Below are 12,936 nucleotides of genomic sequence, written 5' to 3'. Positions count from 1 at the left end.
TGTGACGGCTGTTGGGAGTTTCACGTGATTAAGAATCAAGAGTGCGTAGCCACAAGATAACAATACCCGGGTGCACGCTGCGTGAGGTGAAGCGTGTTCTGGTCTGTCTGTCGACACGCACAATTGACTCTCTTGGTCACCCCGACAATGGCAGCAGAACATACAAAATACCTTTCTATCTCTCTCTGTGTGTGCCTGTTTGTAGGTTTTTTGATGTCTACATCCTGAGCATCCCCCCGAGATCAAGAGCTTAGAATTTAATTGCAGCACAATAAACACAACCGTTTATGTATAATTCATTGGAATGAAGTGATTTTCTAATCAGATGAAAGAACTTTTTTAGAACGTTTTAAATAAATATGTGATTTTGTTTTCCTTCAGTTTGTTTGCCCCAAAGTTTAAAAGTAAGCAATAGTTGAACTCACATGTATTTGGTTCTGATTTCCTGTAAGTCCTGATTAAAGTTAGGAACAAACAGATACAGCGTGGTGAGGAAACAAAATCTGTCCTGCCTAAAGCGCCCACTGTGTGTTTTCCATGAGTCAGTGGGCGTCATCCGGGCACCGGGGATGCCAACATCCATAAGCTCTCTCCATCTGTCACCAACAGTCCTCTGCTGTTGGCCAGCATTTTATTCTTTTATTCATCCACCTCTTTGTTTGTGTGTGTATCACAACAATGCACAAAAAAGAAAGAATTATTAACGACCCTTCTCATCCGCTACACAGTGAATTCAAACTTTTACCCTCAGAGAGGCATTATAGACTCCCAGCAGCAAATAGAAATATCTACAACAAATCTTTTGTCAAATGTGCTGTCAAGGTGATAAATAATACAAGGAATCGCACCTGCTGTCATTTTTATGTTATGTTTTTATGTCCTTAGAGACGGTTTTTCATGTATTTTATGATAAAACTAAAGACAAATTTTCACATTTGTGGACAATAAAGTTTTCGTAATTGTAAAGGGAGGATGAGGCAACAACTACATCCTACTATTTTTATCTTTTTTCTTATCTTTTTTATCATTTTATGGAGTTATGACTGTCTGACACATTTGTATTTACAAAAAAATATAAATACTGAAAAATAGTGCAAAGACAGTTACAGAAATGAAACCTTTTTGCTGAAGAAAGGTAGACAAATAGTTTTCCGCCGCTGATGTAAAACTGTGCATTACGTCTCAAACCTTGTACTTTATCTTCCCAGTCCTGCTGATGACACAGATGTGCTGAAAGAGAAAGAAAAATTAGCATGTGTAACTGTAATATTCGATTTTTACCCATATGTTTCAATCTTGTCCAAAATCCATGATGGCAAAATATTTGTTTAAGATCACACTGCCCCTTTGGGAAATTCCAGCATGTCCTGAGAGCCTCAAAATGCCAAATACAGTACGAAAAGATGAAGCGTGCAATCATTTGAAAGCAAGGAGGGTAATCTACAAAGATATGACACATTCATTAATCTAACTTTGGGCGTCCCGGGGGTTCAACTCATATTTCTGCTGTAGGATAAGGACCGATAAGAGGGGGAAGCTTTAACTCTGCCTGATAATGAGATCCTAACCTCCACATTCCACAGGTCACCCCCTTTCAAAGTTTCGTAATGAATACCAACCCCCTTAAACATGCACGAGAGACGCACACACACAGGATCATACAGTGCATACAGTACACGCAGCGCACACACCCATGTGAATACACACAGGCACACACAAAGCTCTGGGAGTCTGCGTTGGCTTAGTGTCTCACATGAGTCAGAGGTAAATTTGAGGCCAAGTCTTTGCAGATATAAAAATGACAAAGTTCACATAAGTTTGCACTTACTAATTTCAGACAAAGAAATCTGAATTACAGTAAGATGTCAGAGGTGCAACAACGAAAACAAAGGATAGGCGGATTCCTGACTCAACACTGTTCGATGAGTAAGATGGCATAAAAGCACCAGTCAGGAGGGAAAGAAGTTAATGCTGGCAGAAAGGCCAGACATGCTTTTTAGGTGCAAAAGGGGTTTTATTTCTTTGCACACTTTATGTTGGAAAAAATGCATAAAAAGTTACAAATAAACATTTGCCAATTAGTATATTTATTTTTTATTTATTTTTATTTTTGTTTTTACATTTCAATTGGTACATATATAGTAATATATATAATGTATAATCAATTAATGTATAATGTACATTAATTGATTTGATTATTATTGTTTATTTATTTGATCTATTTTGTTGCTATTATCTCATTTTATTTATTTTTTTGTCTCTGTGAGGTCCTCTATCAGGGAATGTGCAGTTTAAAGTGAAAAAAAAGTTACCCATAAAAAAGTTTTTGATGATGGCGCTTCACACGGCAGAGATAGCAGTGATTTGAGCTGCTATGCCTACATGTAAAGTGTCCTCAGGCAGGGAGGATACCTGTTTGGTGAGTTTAGGTTTCAGGTAGAGGAGTGCATCTCTTTGATTTAGAGTGTTTACCCCCCCGCCATCCTGTCTCTTTCATCTCTTTCTCTAAGCTCTTCAAAAGGTCATGTGCCGTGTGCAGCAGCGTCAGTGGAGTCAGCACTTACATTCAGGTCACGGAAGTATTCATTGTAGTCCAACGCATAACCAACCACGAAGCGGTTGGGGATTTCAAATCCAACATCTATCAGAGCAAACAGACATGAATATTAGGGAGTAACATGATGTGTGCAGAAATCTGAAATTACTTTGAGGTTGAACGGCTTAAAAACATTTTGTGTTTTTAAGACCATAATTCCACATGACATGTAAACAAAGGTCCCCAGCTGAGATCGAATCAGGGACGTTGTGGTTATATGCTACTGTATGTCAGTTAACCTTTGAGCTGCCAGGACACTGAATCTTTCTGAACTGCTTTCAATAGAATTTTTTTTCCCTTTATCTCTTCCCGGTCAACCCAATCGCTTTATTAAATGTTGGCATTTTATGTTTCTGCAAACCATAAATTGTGTAACATTTGAACATTATTATGTAGCAAATAAGTTGAAACACTATGTTTCTTTTTTTGTATCAGCACTGGGCTAAACATGTGGTTATGTTTAGGCACAAAAACAATTAGTAATGGTTAGAAAAATATCATGTTTTGTCTTAGAACATCTAATTTTGGTGGCTCAATCACAGCTGGAAATGCCGCTAATATCTAACTAAAAATAACCAGTTTTGTTTATAGGTCTCAAACAGTGGTCTGCAGCCTTACACAAATGTAGACATGATATGTATGAAATGTACAAATCTAACATATCCATGGTTTGCAGTAACATTTCAAGTTTCATTGTGGGGTAACAGTACTGTCCCTGTGGATTCTGCAGGATATATCTAGCGTACTGCATGTCCAATCACCAACTGGCTTTTTCTTGATCATCCTCAACACAACACAAAGCTGGACACTTTGCAGATTAACCTAAATTCTGCTGTTTACATACGCATTGTTTCAGTCATGTAGTATCTCAGCAGGATTTAGGAGGCTTTACAGGATAAGTACAACTTACATTACAAAGTACAGAACCAAACCTGCTAAGCAACCACTTTGAGAAATGATGGAAAAACATGCATTTATTTAACTTAAACTGAGTGGCAAACATATCAGGTAGGGTAAAATGAAAAACTGATTAAGCTCAGACATACAGCTGTAATAATGTGAGAGGAGATGATACTATTAAAACCAGGAGTACTTACAGTCTGTCAGACTTTCAGCCATATTAGGGACCCTCTTCACCAGCAGACTGAAATACATTAAATATAAACTTAACATCCAAAATACTTCAATGCAGTGCTACACTAACTTAACATGACCTAGGACTAATTTGTACTATTTAAAAGGTATTATATAAGGTCCTTTTTCACAGTAACAATACCAAAGGAAGCAACATGCACATACAGTAAAACAGGAGATAAACTTTTGACATGAACCGTGTTCCAGGAAAGATGTTTATCTGGTGTCTGTGATCTTGGAGTGCATAGGAACAGCCCACAGACACAAGATAGTGACTACAGACAAGTGATATCTTCTTCTCGTGTTCGTCACACGCTTGGCATTTCCTCTGGTGAGGAAAAACACAGATGACTGGGAAAAAAAACAGCTCACCCTGCGACCTTGACCATCTTGGGTTCAAAGGTCTCCACATGCTTCAGAAGAGCCTTCATGGTCTTTCCTGTGTCAACGATGGCCTGAGGGAAGGGAAGAGCAAAGGAAGAGGGAGAGATGAAGAGGGACGGACGTGGGATGTTTGAGTGCAGAATGCGTTGAAAGAAGAGAAAAACAGCAGCCAAATATGCAGATTGTAGGATAAAACACCTTTTCTAACTTCATGGTGTTACCTTGACTAATATTATTTTCATGTTAGGAGAGAATGAGTGTGTTTCATGCATATTTCACATATTTATCCAAGGGCTTTTCTATGTGCAGAGGAAATCTGACAGTGGGAATTTTCTGTGGCGTAACTTTGAAACATTCACTGCATTAAATTAGAGTTACTGATTACGTGGTGGCATGCCTCTACAAACTGGTCAAATGGTAATTACAGTTTGCTTCCACGTCTGTGAAAACATAGAGGCGTCATATACATCAGTTCAGTGCGTAACCAAATGCCTCCTCTTCTGTTCTTGAGTAACGAATTTGAGTAATCGCACGAAAAGTGTTTTTGCAGAATATTATGAAACACATGATATATGTATATACTGTATGTATATATGATACATTATGATAACATACTACACAATACAGAACTGAGAATGCAACACGTTCATGAGAATGCAATAGACAGGGTCACAGTGACTTTGACCTTGGACCAACAAAATCTAATCAGTTAATCGATGTATCACAGAGGATGTTTGTGCCAAATTTGATAAAAATCCTTCAAGGCCTTCTTTAGATATAGCAATCATGAGAATAAAACGGATGCAAGGCCACAGTGACCTTGACCTTTGACCACCAAAATCTAATAAGTTCATTTCTGAGTCCAAGTTGATGTTTGTGCTAAATTTGAAAAAAATATTTTAGTGATTTCACGTCTACAAGAGTGATACAGAAAAGGTCACAGTGACCTTGACCTTTGACCTATGACAGCCAAAATCTAAACAGTTTACAGTTGAGTCCAAATGGAAGTTTATGGACGTTTAAAAAATCCCTCAAGGTGTTTTTGAGATACTTGTTCACAAAAATAAGACACATGGACAGACAGACAACCTGAAAACATAATGCCTGCAGCCAAGGCTGCCGCCAGTGCAGAGGCATAAAGAATACTGTGATATTGCTTTTATAGCTTTCTTTTTTGAGTCTTGACTTGACTTTACCAACTGAAACATGATCTCAAGGAAAGAAGATGTTTTTCTTTTCGTCCTTTTGTGGACCAAACACAAAAGAGACGTGCCTCCTACAAACACAATGACTTGTCAATCAACAAAACATAAAAGTAACGCAAACAAAACATGCCAAAGGCATAAAACAAGGTGGAAATTTGAGGGACATGTTTGATAGAATGAATCTACTTTGACACAGAAACTACACTGAAGACACTCACCTCGACAATGAGCACACTCTTGGTAAACATGTAAAACAAGAAAAGAAAACCATTAATAAAACGTCACCTTTGAATTTTAACACAGTTCAAGCAAAGTGAGAACAGAGGCGTGATTGTTTCTGTGACATCCACATTTCTCACAGACGGTATCTATAGCAACAATGTTGGCAGCATCTTCAGCGTCTCAACAAAAACACAGAACAACTCATTCTTTCCTCAACAGTAATGAACATCTGTGTCTACAGTGAGCAAAAGTCACTTCTAAAGTGTCCGGGTGCTGCACACTTTCCCTGCTGCAGGGTTTCAAGTGACTCCTTGTTCCCTTGGCCGGGTGTATGGGGCTCTTTGTCAGATCAGTGGAGAGTATCTACGGTTTGGGGAGAGTGTTTGGAGAGAATGCAGGCGGACGGCCAATGTTCTCTCGGTTCACACCTGAACACTGTTACACAACACCGAGAGAAAGTAGACAGAGGTGTTTTAAAAACAAAAAATCAAACGACTCTTATTTGCCTTGTGCTGCAAACAGTAAATATACTTAAGAGTCAGGTGGACAATATTGTGCACTGGCAGTTATTTGACTGTGCAAAGCATTAGTGTTTGGGAATTTATTGTCCTCCTTGGATCCCTGGTTCACGAGTTTTGTGTGCTCAATCAATCAGTCCTGACTCTGGCAAAAACAGGTGGTAATCAATTACTGAAATGCTCTAAAAGTACAAAGAGTTTAAAGAGGGCCAAATAAAAGAATGGGAATGGCGTTTATTTGTTATTTATTTATAATGTCTCTGGGTCATTTTAAGATAGTATATAGTTCATTAGTTGGAAGATTGACAGGTGAATTAATACGCTGCTAACCCTCACAAATCTTTTTTTATTATGTAAAATTCATATACTGATATAGTTCTGTTTTTTATTATATATTTTGCATTCAATCAGTTGTTAAGTGCGTGAATGTAAAGAGACTCAAACTATAATGTCACAGTGAAGTTGACCTTTGACTTTTGGGATTAAAATGTCACTATTTCATCATTTCATCCTATTAGACATTTGCATGAATGAATTGGTCTTTTTCTATGCAAATAAGCCCAGTGATGCCCCAAGACATGTTTTATAGGGGTGGCCTGATGTGGCCACTGAGACCCTCGGGCTGGTGCACCTAAACCAAAAGCCAAAACTAAATGTCAATGTTATGCAGTTAAAAGTCTAGTAAAAAAATAAAAAGGTAGGGAAAAAGTATATTTCTAATTATCATAATTAAAATTATGTTAGAATTATTATAAAATGTAAATATTTTTTTTCCAGGTCATTTACTTTTTTGTTTTACTTTCTTTTCCATTTTATTATTTTTTAATTTTTTTTTTATCAAAGACAAATTTCCCTCTAAGGACAAGAAAGTTTGTCTTACTGATCTTATCAAACTGAAAAATGAATTGAGTTGTCATCTTTCTGTGAATGTAAAGGGATGCTATGAGTTTCATCAGCCTCAAGCAGCAACAAATTAAAACTGTGCTAAACCTAAACAAGTCAGATTACCATAATAACGCTTCGGATTACAACATCTGAGTGCTACAAACTGTATGTAATGATTAGATAAGTAACTTTCAACGTTGCTGGTGAACGCTGCTGGCCGGGATATAACTCACCGAAACCAGAGCGCCTCCTCACGCCATCTTAAACTTCAACATTTCACATTTACCTTTATGCTGTTATTGTGTTGCTGTGATCACGGCACAGATTATTATGTTTAAAAGTGTCAGCAGCACCACACTCATAATGCTGTGACTCAACGTTTCTGTGGAACAAAGACTGATGACTCATGATCAGTTTTTTTGATAATATACAGTATGAGACTTATTGGGGGGTTTAACATTTCAATCAAGGTGAAGGACTGCAACAAGAGCGTCCACTTTATTCACACAGACAAAGTGGAGTGATTCATGTTTTCTGTGCAAGGTGGTAATCTGCCTTTCTGTTTTCACTCCCACTGACCTTTTCACCCACGCTGAAAATGCATCTTAGCTCATGCTGACATCTCAGTTCAGAGAATTCAACATCAGTCTCTTTACAGCTAACGTGTGTGGGCATATTTGCGCACTCATTCAGCTGAGTAAGTGAAGTCCTTGTCTCATGCCTATCTCCGAGGATCATTCCTCATGAACTGTCCTCTGCAGACTCCTCAGTCCTCTGTGCCAGAGCTCAAATGGGATGAGCAGTCAGTAAATCTGCCGTATGTGAACATTCGCTTTCCTGAACGTCTGATTCATGGCCGGGCTGGTGAAGGGCAAACCACTTTACCAAAGTGACACTCATGAGGTGAGCACAAAGAGGACGGAGGTGAGGAGAAAGCCTCAGAAGTTTAAGTACAAGGGTGTGATCTGGTCAAAGGGCAAGTTTGGGTGATAGAAACATATTTGAAACACTATGACTTATTATATAACTCTTTGAAATATGTGCAAATTGATTGGTTTTCTTTCAAAAAAAAAATATGGGGATAAGGCACCAATGAGCGATGAGCAATTTAATACGCTGAAAATTATTTAAAAAAAAGAAAAAAAATCTATAAAAAATTTTCCCGAGCCTTTTTGAAAATGTCCCGTTTTCAAAAAACGTATTTTAAGGTCATTTTCTTCCCACCTTTTCCTATTTTTTTGCAGTTTGTAGGACATTAACTGCCAAGTTGTTCATTGCCTTTTCTGCCATGTTTTCAAAAGAAAGGGTTAAGAATGACGATAATGATAAATGTTCTTGTTATGTCATTTTAGTAAAAAAAAAAAGTGGGAAAAAAGGTATTCTCAGAAGAAAATTCTCTTTTGTTCATCTTTGCACCTGACCGTTTAACCCACAGCACCCTCTTGAGGCTAGGGCGAAGCCGAGTGCCATCTAGTTCCATTATATTCAGGAGAGGACAGATATCTCTATGGACGATATCTCCAACAATCAAACAAAACAATCTAGGCTGATAAAAAGCACCACAGGTAATAATAAAAATCTGAACTTTTGATTTTGGGTGAACTGTCTCTTTAAGAGAAATTAAAACATTGACAGAGAACTGCTCCATTGACCACAGATTATTCAAAGCTAAGCAGGCAACTCATTTATACACACCTTTCCACGCAGAAAAGACAGATCTCTGCTTCCTATGATGTGCAGCTCCTCTGTTGACTGGTCATTCTGCAGAAAAAATGGAAAAATAAATCATATTATGCAATTATTCCAAATAAAGTATGTAGTATGTTGTCTATTCTGTGCTGATTTCTTGAACTTTTCTCCTTCCTTGATTTTTTCTTTCACATAAAATAAAGATTTATCCTTTTCAAGCACCAAAAATGACCGTAAATGCTCTGTCGAATTGAGAAATAGCATACTGTATTCTCACATAGACATGCAATTCAGCTGTTTCCCAACAAATTGGCTCTGCTGCGAAATATTCAAGAAAGAACGGTCTGTAGCATTAAAGCCAGACAAAATGCACAAAGGGGGATTTATTTTACAAGGACTATGAGTGTAAAATATTATCCTCAACATAAACAAAGACAGGCTCTCTCTGTCCCTGTGGGAAGCACGGCGAGGCAAAGCTTTGAAGGCTTTGAAGTTAGATTTGGTCGGCAACAGATGCACCACTTGGATAAGAGGAGCAGTGACATGGACAAAATCCCGGCCCTGGGGGCAGGTCACATGACTCCATCATGACCGGTGAGATTGACTAACAGCATCATCACTCAGACACTGTCCTCTCGTGTAGTAACAGGGACTCCTGCTCGCCACCATGTTTGTTGACATCAGAATATAATTATGATGTTTTTTGATTGTTTGTTTGTGATGTTTTAATATTTAATGCTTTTGTATAGCCTCATTGTTGACTACTATTTTATGTTGTAAGTGGCTGCATATGATTGTCCTTAAGGGAATAAATTAAGTTGTTTTCAAACTAATTGATTTCATAGTTATCCTGTCATCTTCCTGCAAGTGTATGGTGTTTGGTCATTTTGTCCTTCTGGCATGAACAAATAGGCCAAATGTCACTTAAATTTGCACATACTGACCATCATGACTGATAATTACTAGAAAGAGTGACAAAAAGTCAACAGAGAGACACAAAACTACTACAGAGACACTAAAAGACCACAAAGAGAGGCATAACAACTACAAAGAAGCACAAAACAACCTCTAAGAGACACAAAATTATCTCAAGGAGACACTATAAGACCGCCAAGAGACACATGATTACCTCAAAAAGGCAACAAATGTACTATGGGAGACCCAAAATTACCTCAAAAAAGGCAACAGAAATAAGACAGAAAAAAATCTACAAAAGGAAAAAAATTCACTACAAAAAGACAGAAAAAGTCCATATTGAGACAACTACAAAAAAGTGGTAAAACTGTGTTTACTGCATGTAGGAGAGGTGGTGGGACTTTCTGAATGTCTTTGTCCAGGGGCCATGGTTAAAATCTAATTTTGTGACACTTGTGACATTAAAGTATGACCTCAGTGTGGTTCAAGTTATCCAGCAAGCAAGCAAAAAAACAACAACCCTATAATTCAGTTTAGGATATCTTTATAGCTACTTAAACCTCTGCAAAAGCCAGTTCTGAAAGTCCTCCCCTTTGCTGTGGGGGGAGAGAAGGAATGCGACCACATGCAGAGAAATGTAAATCACATCATTCTGGATGTGCGCTGTGCCAAAAAACTCTTAAAGAATAACAAGTGAATGTGGTGACAAGAGCAAAGCGACATCATTGTAAACATTACTATATCATTCCTGGAGTTAATTCCTGGGTTTATACATTCCAGGTGTTAGTCAGTGTCATAAGCTGTTTCTCTTGGCAGGGACAACAGCTCCAGTTAGCAGTGTAGTGTTTTCATGAGCTCTGCAGCGGCTTCACAATCAATCGTCCTTGAGGTGTCCTGCCTGAATGTAGCTCTCTCCTCACTAAACGTGAACGACAGGGACATCTAGTGGCTGAGCCAAAACTCAGTTCAAAACTTCACTCACTGAGGAAGTTTAAGCATGTTAAGAGTGTTTCGTTTTTTGTCCATCCAACAGTCCTAAACCCAAAGATATTCATTTCAAGTTCAACTAAAACACAAATATAGAGGCCAGTGAGCAGTGATAACTAACACCATGATATAAAACTTGAAAAAGCAAGAAATCATCCCATTTGACAAGCTGGAACCACTGAATATTTAGCATTTTTACTCAACAGAAGGCTTTTAAAAGGGTCATTATTATTATTATCATTATTTTTATTAATTTTCTGTCAACTAATCAACTAATTGTTTAAGCACATGTAGCTGTTTTTTAAATTTTATTTTATTTTTCTACACATTTTTTTGTTGGATTATTTAAATTCTCAGGAAATACATAAATCAGTGGTTCACTGTCTAAACTTCAAAACCCATTTCTGGAAAAGTAGGTAAATACCTCTATACATAGAGAGATAGTAATAGTAAAAACACAAATTAAATGAAAAAGACTTAATAAAAATATAATAATAATAACAATAATAATAAAAATAAATAAAAAATAAATAAATAGAAAGATGGTAATAGTGATACAAAAAAAATCTAAGTCAAACTGAATTATTTTTTAAAAAATTAAAAAAGTAAAGTAAAAAAGTTCTATGTTATTGTAGCTGAAAGAAAACAGCTATATAAAGAATTAAAGTAAGAATCAACAGGAAATGATGAGAAAAAAATAGTTAATGTGATCAGTTAGATTTCATTGTAGGCCAGGTGCTTGATATCTGATTTGCAATAACAGCTAAGAAAAATATTACACCCAGAAAATAAGCTCAAAGTTTTCTCTAATGTGTGTAGTTGTGTTTTAGTACACAGTTCACCTACCAGGTAGCTCTTCAGACGGATGAACTCCACCCTCGTCTCCAGGTACTTGTTTGTGTTGCGGCCGAGCACCTTGATGAACTCCACCAGGTCTGAGCAGAACTTGTAGCCTCCCTTCAAGACGCACAGCACAATGATGTTGCTGTCCCTGAAATCATCCATGACGTAGCTGGCCAGACGCTCCACCCTGCAAGAGAAACACATCAAGACAAATGACCGGGAAATTTAATTTAATTTAATTTATTTTATTTTATTTAAATCCATTTGCGTTTATTTGCATTGTTTTTACCTGTTCATAATTACACCATGTGGTATGTAGACACTCTCTATGTCTTCATGGTAGTGTTCGGGGTAAGTGAACAGATCCAGACTGTACCCCGGCCACTCATCTTTTATCTGGGACAGACAGTTCATTGTTAGGCATGAAAGTACAGAAATCAAAGTGTTCAAAACTGCTCAATTGTGCAACATTTGAGAGGGAAAGGCCAAATGTGAAAAAGTTATGCTCATGCACTAGAAGGGCTGATAAATTAAGTGAAATGTGGAATTTCTTTGAAATTTCTCCTCAGAAAGTCATGTAATGGCATTTTTCAGCAGTACTCAGCAGCCTGGTACTCTAGTTTAACTTAACAAAATTATCATAGCTACAAGAATAATAGAAATAATATATGATACAACAGCTGTATTGATTTTGTAGGTAGCTAATAAAACATGTATCCACAAAAATGCTACAAAACAGGATTTGTTTCATCCTTAAACTGGAATAAATATTGCATACGATGTAAGATTTGTTAGTCCTTGGCATCTGTAACATTAAAGCTTAAACAGGGAGCTATTATTATTACCATTACTGACTTTTATTATTATGTGTTTAGAACAAATAAAAATCTTGAAAGCTCTTTAAAAGCTGCTCACTGTTTAATTAATCAAGTAATGCCTTCAAGGGATTCATTCAGAGAAAAGTAAACATGTTAGCGTCTTACAGCAGCTCTAACAGCTGAGCAAATAATTACACACAAATAAATAATCATCCTCTGCTGATGAAAATGTGACCTACATTTCTAAATTCAGCTCTGGATAATCTGACTGAACGATTTTTGTGTTGCACATACCACAATTCCTCTTTTCATCCCTCCGATGTCCATTTGCGGCAGTGTGAAAACGCTCTTCAATGAGGTAAATACACAGTGTAAAATACAGAAGGCAGTGGCCTTCAGTGGAAATACAGATACAGTTTAGCGTACATACACCGGAACAAACTTTCTATCTTCCTATGAAATGTTATGGTACAGGAAAAAGCTGGAACAAGAAAAAGAGAAACACAACTTAAAAGTTACTAATTTAAAGGTTATATTATCTCTGTGCATGTTAGCTGCTGAGCAACATTCCTAATCTGACAAAGATTTACTCACAGTTTTGTTGCCTTCTTTTCAGCGACCATTCAAAAAAACAAAAGAAAGTCTAAAAGACATCCAGAGATGTCCTGGCCGGCCACATGGGCTGTGGATCACGCTCGAGTCATTTGCGTAAAAAGGACAGCGTTGTTTTAGTGCTGGAG

The 12,936-nt window shown here is 37.3% G+C and overlaps 1 protein-coding gene across 3 annotated transcripts; it reads right to left on the bottom strand.

Annotated features, from left to right (window-relative positions):
* Positions 1-328: 328 nt before the first annotated feature.
* Positions 329-12,875, bottom strand: prtfdc1a (phosphoribosyl transferase domain containing 1a). 3 transcript variants are annotated; one of them, XM_088071921.1, is made up of 10 exons: positions 12,491-12,721; positions 11,668-11,774; positions 11,382-11,565; positions 8,640-8,705; positions 5,538-5,555; positions 4,103-4,185; positions 3,694-3,740; positions 2,565-2,641; positions 1,189-1,230; positions 329-653 (listed from the first exon to the last, which is right to left on the bottom strand). In XM_088071921.1, exons 1-10 carry the CDS (start codon positions 12,521-12,523, stop codon positions 600-602), a joined length of 711 nt encoding a protein of 236 aa, XP_087928047.1. In that variant the 5' UTR covers positions 12,524-12,721; the 3' UTR covers positions 329-599. The 3 variants fall into 3 exon arrangements, with proteins under 3 accessions (XP_087928047.1, XP_042366579.1, XP_087928046.1); XM_042510645.2 differs by lacking the exon at positions 329-653 and adding an exon at positions 12,791-12,875 and having other exon boundaries at positions 711-1,230; positions 12,491-12,589; XM_088071920.1 differs by lacking the exon at positions 329-653 and having other exon boundaries at positions 711-1,230.
* Between the last annotated feature and the right edge of the window lie 61 nt (positions 12,876-12,936).

The sequence above is a fragment of the Plectropomus leopardus genome, chromosome 21 (assembly GCF_026936395.1).
Source record: "Plectropomus leopardus strain MGB_pleo_1.0 chromosome 21, ASM2693639v1, whole genome shotgun sequence".
NCBI lineage: Eukaryota > Metazoa > Chordata > Actinopteri > Perciformes > Serranidae > Plectropomus > Plectropomus leopardus.
The sequence above is the reverse complement of the archived record's forward strand: the minus strand, read 5'-3'. Positions and strand labels throughout refer to the sequence as shown.